Source organism: Ammospiza nelsoni, chromosome 11 (assembly GCF_027579445.1).
Source record: "Ammospiza nelsoni isolate bAmmNel1 chromosome 11, bAmmNel1.pri, whole genome shotgun sequence".
In the NCBI taxonomy this organism is placed as follows: Eukaryota; Metazoa; Chordata; class Aves; order Passeriformes; family Passerellidae; genus Ammospiza; species Ammospiza nelsoni.
The window spans coordinates 675,610-693,765 of record NC_080643.1 but is presented as its reverse complement, the minus strand read 5'-3'; the positions used below and the strand labels follow the sequence as shown (position 1 = coordinate 693,765).

General features: G+C 50.2%; 1 protein-coding gene across 4 annotated transcripts in view; it reads right to left on the bottom strand.

The window, feature by feature from the left end:
• Window positions 1-3,063: 3,063 nt before the first annotated feature.
• The window catches only part of RAD18 (RAD18 E3 ubiquitin protein ligase), a 30,614-nt gene continuing 15,521 nt past the window's right edge, over window positions 3,064-18,156 (bottom strand). Inside the window, exons 10-13 of one of the 4 annotated variants that reach the window (XM_059480098.1) lie at window positions 17,339-17,473; window positions 14,173-14,302; window positions 9,017-9,079; window positions 3,064-3,664 (exon numbers count right to left, since the gene is read on the bottom strand). In XM_059480098.1, coding sequence (XP_059336081.1) covers window positions 3,640-3,664; window positions 9,017-9,079; window positions 14,173-14,302; window positions 17,339-17,473 — 353 coding nt within the window. In that variant the 3' untranslated portion in view covers window positions 3,064-3,639. Of the gene's footprint in view, window positions 3,665-6,053; window positions 7,400-9,016; window positions 9,080-14,172; window positions 14,303-17,338; window positions 17,474-18,156 lie in introns of those variants that run through there. The other 3 variants (XM_059480097.1, XM_059480095.1, XM_059480096.1) reach the window with 3 other exon arrangements.

The window sequence follows — 18,156 nt, the reverse complement described above, 5'->3', positions numbered from 1 at the left end:
GTGCCTGGGGTGAGGCAGAGCAGCCACTGCTCCTCTCTGGCCTTGGCTGAGGCGTCACTCACGGCTGCACAGACGCAGCTCCATCCAGAACAGACCTGAACTGCTGGAAAGAGCCCAGTGGCCCTGGCGCAGCCCCTGCACGAGGCAGCTGAGCCCCTCCAGGAGTGCTGTGCAGCTCTGAAGTGCATTTGATGGCAGCAGGGAGCCCCAGGTGCTCGATGGGGCAGAGCTGTGCCAGGACTGACCCTGTTTGTCCCCATGCCAGTGCCACACCGCTCCCAGGGCCACCTGCCCTGACACACTGCCTTGCCTTGGGGTGCAGGAGCAGCTCAGTGGGGATTGCACACCCGGGGCCTGAAATCTGGGGACTGATCAGGATAACATCCAGCTCCCAGTGCCCTTCCCCGGTGAGCCCATCAGGGCTGGGCATTGGCCCCCAACAGCCAGAGATGCTCAGTCCTTATTCAGGCAAAGCTGCAGCTGCTCCACCACTAAAACCCAAACACACGTGATTTTGAAGCAAAGAATCCTGTGAGAATCAAAGGGCTTTCTGAGTCACCCCCTACTTCTTCCAGCTTTAAATGTTCAGGGATGCCATGGAGCTGGAAACAGTTTTATTTTAAAATACATGCTTTGGGATAATCAAAAGCACAAACACTAAATAAAGCTAAATTTAATTGCATTTTGGTTTACTGCTGGATCTGAAATAGCTGTTTTTCCAATAGCTATCTGGAATCACAACTTTATGGTCCCCAGGACAGAAGAGGGCTGGCAAGATGTCAAGCCCAGGCCACAGCTTTGCAGATGGAGCTGCAGCCGCCCATGAACTCGTGCGTGGCTGCAGCACACAGCAGGCTGCAGAGCCAGGGAATGGTACCTGGCTGCTCTTGCATGGGAATTTCTCTTTATCCTAGCATTTTTAACTAGTCCTCATCTCTTGCACTCAGCCAGCAGGAAGCCTGACTCTGGTAAATCTACTAAAACCATGGAGATGAGCAGTGCCATGGACATTCTTCATGGGAAAGGCATACCTGTGCTTCAACACAGAGCTGATGGATGCTGGGTGTTAAATCAGGCTTGGGAACATCCTGAGGGCACAGTAAATGACAACTTTTCTGTGTCTTTCTTAAATGTACACATGAGTAAATTCTCAAGTCCAATATCAAATTCCTCCATGGCTCACCAGCTGGTGTGCTGATTTCCAGAAAAATACACAATCAATATTGTAATCTGCACCAAAGGAAACAAGGCTTTGGAGACAAAACGTGGAAATATCAGCAATGCACAGGACTGTTTGGTCCCAAACCCATGCACCCAATTCCTTGTGTTACTGAGTTCACTGCTCAGGGGAACATAAGCCAGTCCAGACCCATGTGCTCAGATGCAGGTGACAGTCACACTGCTGGGTAATGCTGTGTCATCCATCTCACCTGCCTGCTCCATCCTCTGGCCATGGTATCTCTTTTTGTTAGCTGAAAAACAACAACGACAACAAAAAAACCCAGCCAAAAACCTAGTCCTCAGATTGATCACAATTAAAAAGAAAACAAAAAACAGAAAAAACCCTGCAGCCATAAGTCAGTCCCAGAACTGCTGGCCTGTCACACCACCTGGCTGTCAGACTTGTGCCATGGCTGGGGAGGGTTTTGGAACCTGAGTCATCAGAACGTCACTGGGAAGGGAGAAGGAGCCAGAGAAGCTGACTTGTGTATGCAGACAAATGGAGAAGGGAGGATCTACTTGGATGCTGCAGTCTTGAGTTTTATAAAGCATTCACAGCAGAAAGAGAATTTACATGAGTTCATGCACATATCAAGATAATTTCTTTTTTCTTCCCCACTGTGAAGAGAAAAGAAGTGTGGGACTACACTAAACTTATTCAGTGCTAGAGAACCTTTCACATCATGTCCCTAAAAGGTTTGTGGGAGTCAAACCATTTCCTCTGGGTCCCCAGCTCACTGAAATCCATCAGCCTCTGCTCCCATGGGCTCCAGCCCACACCAGCACAGGAGCCCGAGTCAGGCTCATCCAGCTTTGGGAGCTAAACCCTGGAAAAAGAGCCTGGACCTCCTGGCATTGAGCCAGCACACATTTCCATCCCCACAATCCCTGGCACTCCACGTGAAACCCTGCAGACACACCCCAGAGCACTCTGAGGTGCCACCTCTGCCCCAGGGCGAGCCCCGGGACACTGCAGCAGGGCTCTGATCAAATCCAGCAGCTTAAACCCACTTAGAGGAGAGCAGGCCATGGATCCTGCTGATGCGATAATGCAGGCTGATGCTGTCACCCAGACAGTCCCACCCGGGCTGGGCACAGCCTCAGAGCGTGGACGCAGGGTGGTTTCTGTGGAATTGCCCTCTCCCACCCGCCCACCGCACCCCGAGCCCAGCAAAGGGGGCAGAGGCTCTCCCAGACCCCTCCCCGAGCAGCCAGGCCTGCACAGGGCTCCCAAGGACACCGTTTGTGCTAAAATGCTCCTGCTTCTTCCCATTATGGCCTCAAAGCCCATAAAACCAATGGAGCCTGCCCAGAGCCTGGGAGTAACAAGTTGGGATAATAAAGTTGAAATATGTATCCATGTGGTTTTTAACAAAGAGGCTTCAGGATCAAGCTGTTGGGAGATAACACAACCATTTTACTACTTTTGGGGGGGATTACTACATTTGTGTGTAACCTCAAGCTGTTGATTGCAGTGCCCTGAACTCCCAGTCACCGTCAAGGAACGAAAAGCAAAGCGAGACCCAGAGCCCTGGGACCCACGCCTGCAGCAGTGACAGACAGGGGCTACAGGAGCTGCACACCCAGTGCCACACCCAGTGTCACCTCCTGGACTGGGATATTCACTAAACCTTCCCAGAGCCACAGGAATGGATCCCCAGGTAATGCCAGGCACTGCACTGCCTGCAGCCCCTGCACACACACTGATGCCTCTGCCCACTAAAGTGAGGCACTTTTCTCTTTGAACAAAATATAAGTAACAAGATCTAGCTGAGATTTTGTGAGGTAAAGATAGAAGAGTCAGAACAAAACCAGAATATAGTCTGGTTTAATATATTCATATGCAAACTCCACATTTATTTGCACATGTCTATAAAGGAAAGTGAGTCACGTTTGTGCTCATCGCTACAACAATCTTAGCCAAGTGACAGAAGGAAGCTGCAATCCTCAGAATAATTCAGTAGATGTGTGTGAGTATCTAAGCAGATGTGTCTGGGAATGCCCACACAGGGGAGGATTCTTCCACACAGTCCCCATTTCTCTCCCACCAAATACCTGCAATGAAATCCCCAGTGCAGGCTCCAGGAATGCCTCTGTAGGGCCAAATAATTAACCAGAGCAGCGAGAGTTCACTACAAAAATGAAGCCCAGCTACATTTATATAAACTTTTCAGCCTCACTAATTACTTCCCATTTGCAGTAATGTGTTTACCTTCCTCCTGAACCTGGTCATTCATGCTCTTCTTTATTTAGTTCCAGGTGGTTGTTTTGGAGCCAACTCACCAATTTGTCCAAATGATTTTGAATTCAGGCCCTCTGGCTCCTCCAATGCCAGGTGGGACAGGACCATGATTATTCTCTCCTCTGGGCAGCAGATCCTGGTGTTGGGTTTGCCCATCAGGTAGCTGTGATTCATCTTCAATTCCTCTGTTTGTCAGCTCTTCTATCAAAACAGACCCTCCTTCAGCCAAAAGCGTTTTTGTTTTTAACTCTTGCCAGCAAACACATCATCCTTGGAGAATTGCCCTTGAGAGCCCTGACCCTACCTGTCCCCAGTGGCCACAGGTCCCTCCTGGGGTGCTCAGCCCAGCCCCATGTCCTGAGCTCGCAGTGCCCGCTCCTGGCTGCGAGGGAACCTCTCCAGCCCGGGGCAGAGCCAGCTGGGGCACTGGGACAGATCCCCATGTGCCAGCTGTGTGACAGCTGTGTGCCAGCTCCCCGTGTGCCCATGAGTGTGCCAGCTGTGTGCCAGTGACCTCAGCTCTCCCCGTGTGCCCAGCTCACTCAGGGAGCTCGAGGAAGGTCAGGAAACAGCAGCACCTGTTCCGAGCAGGCAGAACCAGGCACACAGCCCAGCGTGGGCACACGGCATCCCCGCCTGCCAAAGGCAGCCCCGCAGGCACTCGCTGGTACCCGCAGAGCCGAGCACGGCCGGGCGATGTCCCCACCCCGCACTCCGGTTCCAGCCCCAGAGGTGCCCGCGGTGGGAGGCAGCGGGGAGCCCCTGTCCAGCACGGGGACTGCTCCTGCTTCTCCCCGCTCCCAGCACCGCTGCCTTTCTCACGGCTCCTCCCGGCCTGGGGGAACAGGACATTTTTGCTTTTTGATTATTTTGTTTCCACTTTTGCCCTTCTGCCCCGGCCTGAGGGACCGCTCCGTGACGGAGCTCATTTCCTGCAGGCTGGATTCCCTGCCCAAAGCGGCTTCAGGGGCAGCCCAGCCCAGCCCCACCCGGGCCGCCAGCATCGGGCCCCTGCGAGCTCCTGCGCTGCTCCCAGCGCTCCGGGGATGGAGCCACAGCCACGGGGAACCTGCCTCGGGTCCCGTCCGGGGATGGAGCCACAGCCACGGGGAACCTGCCTCGGGTCCGGTCCGGGGATGGAGCCACAGCCACGGGGAACCTGCCTCGGGTCCGGTCCGGGGATGGAGCCACAGCCACGGGGAACCTGCCTCGGGTCCGGTCCGGGGATGGAGCCACAGCCACGGGGAACCTGCCTTGGGTCCGGTCCGGGGATGGAGCCACAGCAGGGTGGGACGGAGGGTGCTCAGGACCCCAGGGCAGGGTGGGACAGGGGGGCCCTGGGCTCCCAGCCCAGCACAAGGCTTTGGCTGCGGGGATGTGACAAACATCACTCACCATCAGTGAAAAGGTGTCAGGAGGATGCAGTAACTTTGATTACTCATCCCAAGAACACAATGGTGGGTGGGGTTCCACCCCAAGGGGCCGTGCTCAGCCCAGCAGGACCCCGTCCCACATCCCCCTGAGCATCTCCCCCGTCAGCGCCAGCTCGGCTCCTCTGGCTGTCCCCAGTGCCCCCAGCCTGGCTGTCCCAGCTGTTCCAGTGCCCCCAGCCCGGCTGTCCCAGTGCCCCCAGCCTGGCTGTCCCCAGTGCCCCCAGCCCGGCTGTCCCAGTGCCCCCAGCCGGGCTGTCCCAGTGCCCCCAGCCGGGCTGTCCCCAGTGCCCCCAGCCGGGCTGTCCCAGTGCCCCCAGCCGGGCTGTCCCAGCTGTTCCAGTGCCCCCAGCCCGGCTGTCCCCAGTGCCCCCAGCCGGGCTGTCCCAGCTGTTCCAGTGCCCCCAGCCCGGCTGTCCCAGTGCCCCCAGCCGGGCTGTCCCAGCTGTTCCAGTGCCCCCAGCCCGGCTGTCCCAGCTGTCCCAGTGCCCCCAGCCCGGCTGTCCCAGCTGTTCCAGTGCCCCCAGCCCGGCTGTCCCCAGTGCCCCCAGCCCGGCTGTCCCAGCTGTCCCAGTGCCCCCAGCCCGGCTGTCCCAGCTGTCCCAGTGCCCCCAGCCCGGCTGCCCCTGCTGTTCCAGTGCCCCTTGACTCGGTGACGGAGGAGCAGAGCTGCCCAGGGGAGCAGGGGACCGCACAGCGTGGGGAGGACACTGTGTTTCGTTCCCTGCTGTTTTTTCCCTTATGTTATGCAGTTCCTGTGACCCTTGGGTTGGTGAGATGCGCAGCAAGCATCGTTTATGGCACCCGGGGGATCAGCAGCCACTCCTGGCACAGGCTGGGCCTGGCAGCAGCCTGGCACTGCCTGGGGCTGGCCCCGGGTGTGGCACAGAGACTGGCAGAGGGTCCTGCCAGGGTGGGAATGAGGCAGACCATCAAATCCATGTTTTTTCCTAAGCCCAGCGTGTTTGCTCCCTCAGCCTCTCCCTGCACCTCAGCCACCATAACTCACAGCCACACACCCCACTCAGGTTTGCCAACTCCACGAGTGGCACCAACCCACAGCCCCATCAAAAGGAGGGGAGAAGCTCCAGCTCAGGGAAAGGTCACCAGTTTGGACGTTAAATGGTGATGACAACAATGAGTGACATAAAACCCCAATGTTCACAGGTGGTCAGCAAACCAGTCTGATTTGCGCCTGTATTTAATGTGTCAGCTGCTCTCTGCCTTCTCCTGCCCCCTGCAATTGCCACAGCTCCCGAGGCAGTGGCTCCTCAGCCCATTTCCAGTGGGAATGTCAGTGCTGCAGCCACAGCAGGCACCAGAGCCCTCCCCCACAGCAGCACACGCCTGCAGAAAGCCCTTTATGATACTAATTTACAGTATTATTCCGATTCACCGGCCAGCTGCAACCAACTCCAATGCCTGAGGTGAGCTGCTGTGACAAAAAGGCAGCCCTAAAGCAGACATCGATAATTGTCTTTCAAAAGGATTGGTTTAGTAAAAAAGAACCAAATCAACACAACCAGATTTCTGCTTTGCCTCTGCATCACTCCATCTCATGCACTTATGATAGTTTATATCTGCCATGATTTAGCCTGTTCCAAACACAAATATTCCTGGGAATATTGGTTTGAGGAGGATTATTTCTGAATCCCAGCTTCACTCTGAAGTCAAGACACAATAACCCTCAATCTTACCCAGACTTTGTGCCTTCTTTGCCAAGTTCCCACTGACCAAATCTTCAGGGCTCAGCAAAAGCACCTGAAGTATTTTCGTATTTTGCTTACAAGCTTTATTCTCCAAAGCCTTCCCTGGTGTTCAGGTTTCTTGCATTTCCTTCATTTTCTTGCACGACAAAATCCCACCACCTCCTAAGGAAGATCACACTTTGCAATGTAACTATTTGCTTGAGAGCTAAAATACCTCATGTTAACAACCTTCTGATTTCTTCCCAGTTTCAGGACTTCAAACTGAAATAATGACACGTAATACTGAGTAAGTTTACAAAGACATATATAAAAAAGCCTGTTAGTGTAGGGCATTCCCTGTGCCAGGAACTGGGGCACCAGTGCCTGCCCAGCCCCAAACCAACACCGTCCTGCAGCTGCTCCCAGGAGGGCACATGGGGCTGGCCCAGGATGCAAGCAGGACAGTGGCAGCACACAGCCCAGGGGCTGCACCAGGGAGAACTCGGGCACAGGAGCCAGGTCAGGCTCCTGCAGGCTCTGGACTCTGTGCCCAAGCTCAACCACCAATGGCCCCAGGGCTGCGGGCACGGCCCCGGCCTGGCGATGAAGGCAGCTGGAATGGCAGTGATGAAAATGCAGCATTTACTGAGCACCCAGACACTCAGAGCACGGGAGGAGCCAGGAGGGTTCCCAGGCTGAGCTGGCCATGCCTGCAGCACTAGCTCCTCTTCCTCTTGCCCTGGGGCAGCGCCCCGCCGTCCTCGGGGGCGCGCGGCCGCCGCAGCTTCCTCCTGCTCCCTGCCAGGGCCACGGAGCTGCTGTGGGGAGAGAACACAGGGTGTGCACGGGCCCAGGCAGCACACACTGCTGCTGTGCACAGGGCACAGATGCTGCACACCTACGTGCTACGGGTGACGGGGAACCAGGGCACGGCTTGGGTGGGAAGGGACCTTAAAGATCATCTCATCCCACCCTGCCATGGGCAGGGACACCTTCCGCTACGCCAGGGCGCGCCAAGCCCCGTCCAGCCTGGCTTGAGCACTTCCAGGGATGGGGAGAGAAATATTTCTCTGCCTTCTCATTTGAGGAAGGTGACAGCACCACAAATCATCCCATAGCCCCAGAGCCTGCAAGAACAGGGTCATCACAATGCCTCTACTTCGGTCCCCAGAGACCAGCTTGGAACCCAAGGAACAGCAGCAACCTCCCAGATTCCTTGTCCATAACTGAGGACAACTCCTGGCACTGACAAAACCATAGGGATGTTCTATCAGAGAAGGCAGTTTGGGGCACAGCCACCTGGAAGCAGGATGAGAGGTTGGTCCACGTTACCCCCAAAGGAGGGCTTGGGGCCTGCAGCCTTGCCAGGCACTCTCCTCATTTATGGACAAAGTATTTGCCACAGAAAACTCAACAACTGTTTTATTTTTAGTCACAGTTAATTTTAAATAAAAAATTCTTAAACTAGCTGTATGTAAATGAAGCAGCTGATTTCCGTCATTCAGCCTTGGAGCTTAAAATTCCACATAGTGTTGACATGAAAGATGCCACTAATCTGTCAACAGCTTTTGCTAATTAAACATTCCTTTTAAGTGCACTCTGTTTTATACCATCTGCTAGGCTGAACCCATCCTGCAGGGACTATTAATTTGTCTTAAAGTGGGAATTCACAACTGAAAATAACAATGGACAACTCTGAGATGCTCAATCCACATCTGCTGACTGCCACCAGACACACACTAAGATACAGCAGGAACAAGTTGTGTTTCAGAGCTGCATCATGATGGAAATGGCTCTCCTGCATCCCTGGGAGCCCCAGCCATGGCCAGGCTGGTCTGTGAGAACCCCAGCAGGCAGATCCAGCTGGGTTTGGTGCTGGCACTGAACACAAGTGCAGAGCACCGAGGGGCCTCATGGACCCACAGCCCTCTCCAGCTCCCCCCAGCCCCTTCACATGGCTTTTCACATGGGAAACACAAACATGATTCAGACTTGCAGACACTGAGATTTTAACAACCAAGAAGTGCTCTTCTAATCTCAAACAGAAGTAAATCAAAACAGATGCTCAATTCCAGTGGGTTCAACTTGACAGCCTCACCTACAGCTCTGTCAACAATCGAATTTTCAAATGTAATAGATCAGATTTAATTTTCCATAACAAAGCAGTCTCCTCTTCTTTTTTTTTTTAATTAAAATATAGAGTTATATATCCCTTATAATAAAGATATTCAATTGGGCATCTGTGGATTCTTGGAGGACCCAGGGATCATTTTTCAAGGATCCATATACACTGACCAAACTGTGCTTCCCAGAACTGTGGGGATTCTTCAAGAATCTGACTTTCCTGAGGCATTTGCTTCTCCAGGATTCCACCAACTGCAAGCTACAGACCTAAACCCATCCCAAGGACTTCAGCTCTTGGATCTTCTACTCACCTGTCAGAGGACGCTGAACACGTCTCAGACCCTTCCGTATCTGCCAGAATGTCCGAGTTGGTGCTGAAGGGGAAAATAAAATGGATGGAAATTATTTCAGCAACACCTACAGCAACGCAGGGCTCCACTTGGCAACGGAGCAGAACCCCTGGATGAGACAAATCCCTCCAGTACCAACAGCAATGGGAAATAACACCGACCTACAGCACAGTCCAGAAGCTTCTGTCTCACTTCATTTTCAGTTATCCCTGGTGTCATTGTCATTATTTAACACACAAGACAGTTCTATGTTTATGTATGTTAGGTGGTAACTACACCACCTCTGTATTCTCAGGCACCAGAAAGTTTCTTTGGAGAGGATCTGCAAGACGTCTTGGGGGGAAAAGTGTACCTTCTTTTTTTCAAGTCTCTCTTAAATAAATCAGTGTGACATAACATTTCTGTAAGACAGCAGGATTTTTTCACCCTTTGCCATTTTGTCTCCCCTGTGAAGTGAGAGTCCTCAGCTGTCACTGTGGCGATAACTACAGAACCAACAGGAATTTGGCTGGACAAACAACACCAGGTTAGAGTAACCTCCAACACATGCACATTCAGTCACACAGATAAAAAGGAAAAAGATACCAAAAATGGATGGGAAACGTTTTGAAAGTCAACTTTGTTTTTACTCTCAGAATTAGAAGCCCATCAAAAGCTCATTTTCGGTGCACGAAGTGGATGCCCAGGGAATGAGTTATCATCATATTTCCAAACCCCACTCTGATGTTCCAGTTGCATTTTAAAAAAGAACTGGGGAGGACACAGGACTATTTGTGTGCTTTTAGTCCCCCGAAATAGAAAAAGAACAGGTTTGAGGCCCGAACATGATGTACTTCCCTGCCTTGAAAACTGCAGCATTTATCACCCGCCGTGTTTGTCACCGCAAAACAATAAAACTGCACAAGTCTGGCTAACGTTCAAACCAGTAATGTGCGTTCAGAATTCACATGCGGAATCTGGGCCTACCAAACTTTTTTAAAACCAAGTACAAAACGTCCTGGAGCGAGTTCCACCTTTGGCCTACACATGGAGCCATGGAGGGGCCCTTGACGCCACAGCCATGGGTCCCCAGAGAAGCCAATTAACTCCCACGCGCTAATTGCAGCGAGAGGCTGAGGAGCTGCAGGAGCTGTGCAAAGCAGGGCTCTGAACTCCCAGCTGGAGCCAACAGCCCTTTGCTTCAGGATCCCTTCCAGCATCCCACTGGCCCTCGCCAGCCCCTCAGGGAAGCAGCAGCTCTCTGCATCCCGCTCTGCCACACCTCAGTCTCAGTTACTGAGCCCAGGCGAGGCTGGCTCTGGAGCTCAGGTAATCACACACCTTTCTGGCACGTGCCAGGGGACAAACGTGTTCGAAAATTTAAAAAAATATCCTCAAATATGTCACAGTTGAAAAACAATTATCAAAAACCACTGTCAACTAAACAAAAGCCACTTTGACCACCAACTGAATTTGTATTTTAAATTAACTTTTCCTGAAGAAAACTCCTCCCTCTTCTTAGCATCAAATGATTAGTCCTTAAACTGAAGATTATGAATTAAATAAGAGAAACAGCCACCTCATTGTGAAGGGTTTTTTTCTATAAATTTTAGCTCAGAGAGGCTAAAGAGATCACAGAATTTAGAATTTTTGTTTTGTTAATTTCTCCAGTGTTTTCTGCCTTTTCAATGCTTCAAAGGTATCTATCTACATTGCATCCAGGCACAGCAAAACACCCCTTCAGACTTCATTCAGACTCCAAATTCAAGACAAATTCCCACAACAGTTCTTCTGTCCTTTCCTTAAGTGAAGGTCACTAATCTCTCCCACAATTTTACAGATCATTTCCAGATGAGTCAATTTTTACAGCCAAAATGAATAAAGTTCTTCATGTGAACTGCTCAAGATGCAGCCAGCACCCTGTGGCAGGGTGATCCTGCACTTATTCATGCCTCCATGATGGGAAAATGCATCTCCAGTGATTCAGGCAATTGTCCCACTCCATATTTCTGCAGGATTGGTTCCCCTGATCCCCTACAGTCAGTCACCCAAGAGTCAACTCTTCCTTTCTTGACCACCAGTTGGGTTTGATTTCCACAACCCCATCTCTTGCATTTAGGATAAACACACCACCCTAAAGTAGAGAGAAAAAAAGCTGATGTAAGTGTGAACGACATGTCTTGCTCTAAAACTGAGAGGAGCAAACAGTCCTTTGAATTGGTTTATTTTAAGGCAGATTAGGTTCCTCCTCGGCCTCGCATGAGCAGCCAGCATCCTCCTATCCATCCTCCCATCCATCCATGTGCCCTGGCCCAGGCTCCAGGCATGTTCTCCCTCAATGCTGGCACAAGAGATGAGCTCCAGCCCATCTCGTTTTACCAATGTCATTTGGAGCTGAATGCCCAGGAGTGAGGGCAAGCAGCTTTCCCCCTCTTGCAATCCTGCCTGCACCTTGTCCCCCTGCAAGGAACGAGATGAGCTCGCTGCTGGAGCAGCCAGGCACCGTGCCATGTGCAAGATGAGCTGTGCAACACAGCATCTTCCATGGCTTTCCAGAACCTCCCCTTCAGAGCATGTGCCCATGGATCCATGCTCCTGTCCATGGCTTTCCAGAACCTCCCCTTCAGAGCATGTGCCCATGGATCCATGCTCCTGTCCCTGGCTTTCCAGAACCTCCCCTTCAGAGCATGTGCCCATGGATCCATGCTCCTGTCCCTGGCTTTCCAGAACCTCCTCTTTAGAGCACGTGCCCGTGGCTTTGTGCTCCTGTCTCTGGAGAGGCCTGCCAGCCTTGGCTTTGCCCAGGCCCCCACAGAGGGCTGTTGTCTGTACCAAACCCTGCACAGGTTCCACCACCTTGCTGTTTTCCTTGACTCTCTCCAGGCTTCCTCAGTTTTCCATGGCCTGCTCTGCAGCCCGAGAAGATACCTCTGAGGCTGTTCCTTGGGAAAAGGGAAAGAACCGCTGCATCTTCCTGAACTGCTTCCCTCAGGAATCTGGCAGCAGTGGGATGTGGTGGCTGAAGCACCAGGAGCACTCCCTACCACAACTCCTGCTTCCAGGGCTCAGAGATGTCCCCAGCCCAGGGACTGATGTCCTCCTGGACACAGCCTGTATGTGAGAGCTTCCACCACGCACATCAGAGGCCACCAGCTGGCCCTATCTGACAACCTCAGGACTTGCCACCAGGCCTCACAGCTCCTGCCATTTGTTACAGCTCAAAGTTTTGGGAAGAAAAGTATGAATCAACAGCATAGCAGAAAAGTATCATCATCCCTTCACAATGAACCCGTATCTGAGGCCAAAACTCACAGATCAAACACTGTGATACAAATGATCGCTGAGCCAAAGCAGTGCAAGATTTATTAAGTAAAAAAAGTCCTGAAGATCTATAAAAGGCAATTATTGCACTGATCAACACATTTTCATACACTTCTCTCATCTGACAGCGATGGCCAGGGCGCAGGACAGCACTGCCTCCAAGCTCAGGCTGAGGCAGCAGCCCAGAAAGGCTCACACAGCATTTCCAAGCACTCCATCCTGCCAGCCTTGCCAACCCATGCCACCCATTTCAGAGGGCTGCTGCCATGCAGTGCACTCCCATTTCTACCTCCTCAGCTGATGAACTAAAGCCCATATTATGTAAAGCACATAAATCCAAGGATAAGTGACCTGCTAAACCCAGAGCTCGGATCCTGATCAATGGCTCCTAAACTCACTGCCAAAAAGCCCCATTTATTGCAAATGGGGCCCCTTCCATGGGCATGAACCCCTCCTGGCAGACACTGCAGGCTCTGGCCATTCCAACAGCACAGGGATTTACACAGGCTGTGGACACAGCACTTTCCCACCAGGATTTCAAAATTCTGACTGTGTTTTAGCATCTCAGACATGGCCAGTGCTGGGTTTTGTCTGCTGCTCAGGTCTCACTCTAGTCATCAAGAACCAACATTTGTGTTGAACACAGTTTTAAGAAAAAATAATTTGCTTAAAGAACTGCGTATTATCCCCATTATATAAAACACTTATAATGGAATATTTCCTTTACATAGCTCATTAACTGGCTTATCATTGTTCCTCCTAATTTATTTTCTGATTTTCCTATTGTTTAAGCAGCTGCATAAAATCTGGCTTCAGTCCCAGAAAGTCAAGGAATTCCACAGGACTATTCATATGGAGCACTGCAGTCCTGTGGAAGCCCTGTGTAACCGTGGCTTCAGAGCTTTGAAAAATGACCCTTTCAAAGCCATGGCTGTGTTTGGGTGCTTATCTGTAACACACAGTTTGCTCCCTGGGTGGGATCATCAATCTCCCTAGAGCACCAGCATGTCTGGGGCACTGCTACAGCCTCCACTCCTGGATCTTTACTCCAGCAGGAGTAAAATTCTCATTTCTTCATTTTAGCACAGACCTTTGAACAGTATCAGTTCATCAGTGATTAGAGTACAATGGATGAATTTCTAACCTTGACCAACCATTAGCAAGTATTGACATGAAAGTGAAAAGGGACAAACCTTATGAAGGAGAAAACAGAAGAATCACTGATTTCTTTGCAGCATCTTTTTGCAGAACAAACACTTCAACTCCGACTTGCAGATTGTTCTGTTACATTCTATATGCTACTCAACATTTTCATTTTGTTTTAATTCATCAATACAACAGCCCTCCATTTAGAAGTGCCCTCCTTGCAGGAACACGGCATGCAGATTTGGAATTCCAAATATATTTCCCGTTTTGACATTTCAATGTGAAAAACATTTACTCTTGGCAAAGGATACCCTCTCGTTATCAGAAAAACACAAGGCTCAGAAACCCATTACTTGAAACAATACCACAATACTACTAAAACCATCAACATCTAAATCATTCTTGTTTGGTTTCTGCTGGATTTATTTCACTACAATTAACAAAATCCCAGCCCCATGGTGAGACAGTGATAAAGCGAAGGCATTACAAAGGATTAAGTGGCTCCTACATGTACTTTAGCTCCATTCCTGAAGCGAGGGAAGCCCAGGAACAGGTGCAGAAGGAGTTGTGAGCCCAGGCAGCACCCCTCCTGTGAGCTGGTGCCTGCACTGCTCCTGGCAGGGCCACAGCTCTGCCCCAGCACGCAGCAGCAGCAGGGCTGCCCCACTGACCTGCATGTCGAGCCAGAGGACAGGGAGAACTCGGGAGAGGATGATCTCTGCCATTGCTTCGAGCCATGAGATTCATTTCTTTGGCCATCAGGAATTTCTGATTGGAGTGCTTGGGCTTCCCCAGGTTCTACTAAGTGGAAAGACATAGATGAGAATGAATGATAATGCAAAATACCATTGTTTAGGATTCTGCAGCCCAGAGATAAGATTTTCAAGAAAAAATTAAGTTATAAACATTTAAATACCAACATCTCATTCCCACAAACTTATTCTCCAAAACTGACAGTTTCAAAGGTTGAATTTCTTTTCATGCATATTTAAAAAAAGAAACCAACCAAGAACTCCCTGAGAACCCGAAATGTTTCACTGCTGAGTTTCAAACACAAGGAAAGAAATAAAGGGTGAGGATGTGTTACACATTTCATAAGATGGAACTTTACTTCAGAAATTAGCAAGCACTTCATGAGTGCTGTTGGCTGCTTGTGCTTCAGCCCCTACATCAGACAGCTTGAGCTTTAAGTTCTACAGACCAAGTTAACAGGCTTATTTTCAGTTGTGATTTACTTCCTTATGCAGCTCAGACAAGGTCAGTGCACTGACATTTCCATTTCAACGGGAAAAATCATTTCTAGGCAACACAACAGGCAAAAATTGAAAACCCTTCCGCTGGTTTTTGTGTCAAGTGTTTTGTTCAATGAAAAGATGAACAGTTCTCTGAACAGAGACCTTCTGCCCCTCCAAAGAGAAAACAGATACAGGTTAAAAATTCTGGTACGAAAAGACAGACTGCCCTCATCCATACCCACAAACATTTGCAAGCGAGTTACTCCACTAAAAAGCCCCTCAGGACACGAAGCCTCTGCAGACCCATCTCAGCGATAACTGATTCTCAAACCACGCCGACTTCTCTGCCCCTCCAGCAATGGCTGGGACAGAAATGGCCAAGCAGAACTTTAATCAGAGTGTGGAGGGGCTTCACAGTCTTTGGATTCAGCTCAGCTTGCCCTTTCTCTCCTGCTAACAGGCATAATTAAATATCAGGGGCATATTTTTGTCTGCTGAAAACAACCAGCAGATCCCAGTGAGTCGGTTGTCCAACTAATGAAACGCAACTCTGAAATTAGCAGGGTAAAAATAGCAAAGGCCTGTGCAATAATGCAGCTCAGCACAGTTAATATTTATTGAATCAAATTATTTAGCACCAATATATATCAAATCCTTATGGCGCCTTCCCCTCAGACAAAGCACAGCCCCATGTTTAAAAGTTATAAAGACTGGGAAACATATTTTAAACTTAAAGATGAAAAGCAAGATGACGTAAATCAGGAACAGATGATTAAAATGTCACCACAAGCAGAGTGAGGTTAAATTACATCAACCAATAGCCCAGGAGAGGCAATAGGAGAGATGGAGGAGGAAATTAAAATAAACGAACAAACCAACAAAGCCCCAACCAAACCAAAGATCTCTTTCAATTCTGTACAATTCCACCACTTCCACGAGAACACAAAGCAAGTGGATAAGGAATGCAGACAAAGCCTTGGCTCTACCAGCTTACCATCAGGCCATTACTGCCTTCTTCCTTGCCCATGCTGTAATTCCCAGTTTAATACAAAGGCAATTGCTGTTACAAAGAACCAAGAGCAAACAGGCCTTAGGCATCTGTTCCCTCCCCTGTAAATCACCTTTTTGCTTTTTCAGTTGTTTATAAACAGTCATCTGAGTGCAGATGTTTTGCATAAAACTGAAATTCCAAGGATTATTGGAAGCTCAGAGAACAAAGTGTAATGGAAATTGTGCAGGTTTGCCAGAACCAAATGAGGGGCTGCCACATTCTGAACGTGATGCAGAATGATACATCTGATTCAAGTTATTTTCTACCTGACCACTCTTTTGGAAAAACTCCACGGTTTTACATCAGCTCTTCTCAGAGCCTGCAGGACAGCACACACAGAACAGCTCACACAGGAGAAACCCCAAAATCCACAGCAGCCCATCCCTCCCTTCCAGAGCTGGAAATCAAGGCTGTGACCCACTATTCAATAACACATTGCCTCTTCCTCTGCTATAGAAGAGGAACAGCTTAAAATCTTTTATTTATTTATAAGGAATCTTTGAGATTCCTTTAACTTTTACCCTTCACGCAGAAGGGATCATGCACTGCTCCAAGGTGTGCAGGAAACAATAAGGATAAAATTCATACTATTATACTGTTCTCTTCATTTCTTTTTATTCTGCAGAGCTGTGCTGGAAGAGCCAGCCGTGGAGAGAGGCCCAGCTGAAGCAGCTCAAGAGCACAGGGATCTGTGAGAGCTGGGGCAAACGACACTGCCGTGTTTTCCTGAGTGTTCTGACAGCAGCACGTCCCACTGTGGCCAGGGGGCTCTCCAGAACCCAGAACAGAAATCCCCAAGTTCCCTCAGGCTGAGGAATGCTCTTGTAGAGCCCACACCCAAGCAGCCCAAGCAGCCAGGAGGCACAAGGCAGAGGGAGCAGAGGCTCCCACAGGCAGCGCTGCCAGGGCACAGCCCGGTGCTGGCTGGGCCGGGCAGGATGGAGAACCAGCAGCTGCTCCTTCCTCCCAGCCAGGGACAGCTGCAGCCATCCCTCCCACCTCCCACTGTGCTCCAGGCTACAAACACACAACACAGCAACTCACAGAGGGGCAACATCCCGCATGAACGGCCCAAAACCAGCCCAAGGATTTTACTGCTTCAGCCTCAGGACAGAAAACCTCCTGAACCCAATCCCCACAAATGCTTCTGCAGCTCCCTGTCACCAACCCCTTCTCACAGTAAAGATCCTGGAAGGCTGAAAGGCAGCAAGCAGCACCCATCCTCACCTCCATTCCAGAGTGAGGCCACCCTCAACATCTGCAGCAAAGCTGAGCCAGAACCTGACACCCGTTTCAGCCCACTGGAACGTGCCCCAGATAAAGCACATGCACACCCAACACACAGAAACCAAACTCATGCATTTATTATGGGTCATGCCTATGTTCCACGCTAAAATCAATAGCAGTAAATCACTTTAGGGTCTGTTTGATCTTTGGGCTTTTTTTCCCTTAAAGGGTCTAGAAGAACAACAACAGATGAAAGACCATTTCTTTGGGAATGCAGCACCTCTTAGTGTGGTCCAAGAGGGGACAATATGAAATGTGACTGACCTGCAGCTGCTGGCAGCTCTTTGACAGCGACTTCCTCTTTGCTTTGAGCACTTTCTGCTTTCCTCTCACCCATTTTCTTCCACCGTTTATTTACTTGATCCACCAAGAACTTGAATTCACTTCTGTGTTTGTTTCCTGAAAGGAACAGAGCATCAGTGACCACCCCCACAGGACTAAGGTATGGCACCAACACTGCAAGGATGTGAACAGAAATGGACACCAACAACTGAATTAAAAGCATTTTTGTTACAGCAGAGGAAAACCAACCCAGCACTGAGATATGTCCCACATTCTATTAAGGATCCAAATCTGTGTCTGAGCTGTTACAGAGCTGCCCACAGCCCAGAGCACAGCACAGATGAATGATTCAGGCTCTGTGTCATGCCCATCACACTGCTGGGATTCAGACCCTTTAAGTAAGTTAATAATCCGAATACTCTCTGCACTTTCAATCGTGTTTTAAGCACTCCTCTGGTGCTCAGCCAAAGCAATGGAATTGTTTAAGCTTGGTAGTGCAAATGCTTTACTGAGAGGCTGGGAAAATGCCCGGTGTCCTCAGCAGGATGCTGTGGGTCACCTCAGCCTGGCCAGCAGGGAGGGACCCAGGTGTGCCTCAGGGAACAGGAACAGGAGAGGGAACGGCTCGGGCTGGGCTGGGCAGGGCCAGGCTGGACATCAGCAGGAATTGCTCCTCAGAAAGGACCATCAAGCACTGCGTCACCTCCCTGAGGAGCCCATTCCAATGGCTGAGCACCCTTTCAGTGAAGAAATTCTTTGATGTATTCCATTATAAAACATCAAGTTCTGCCCCACAGAAG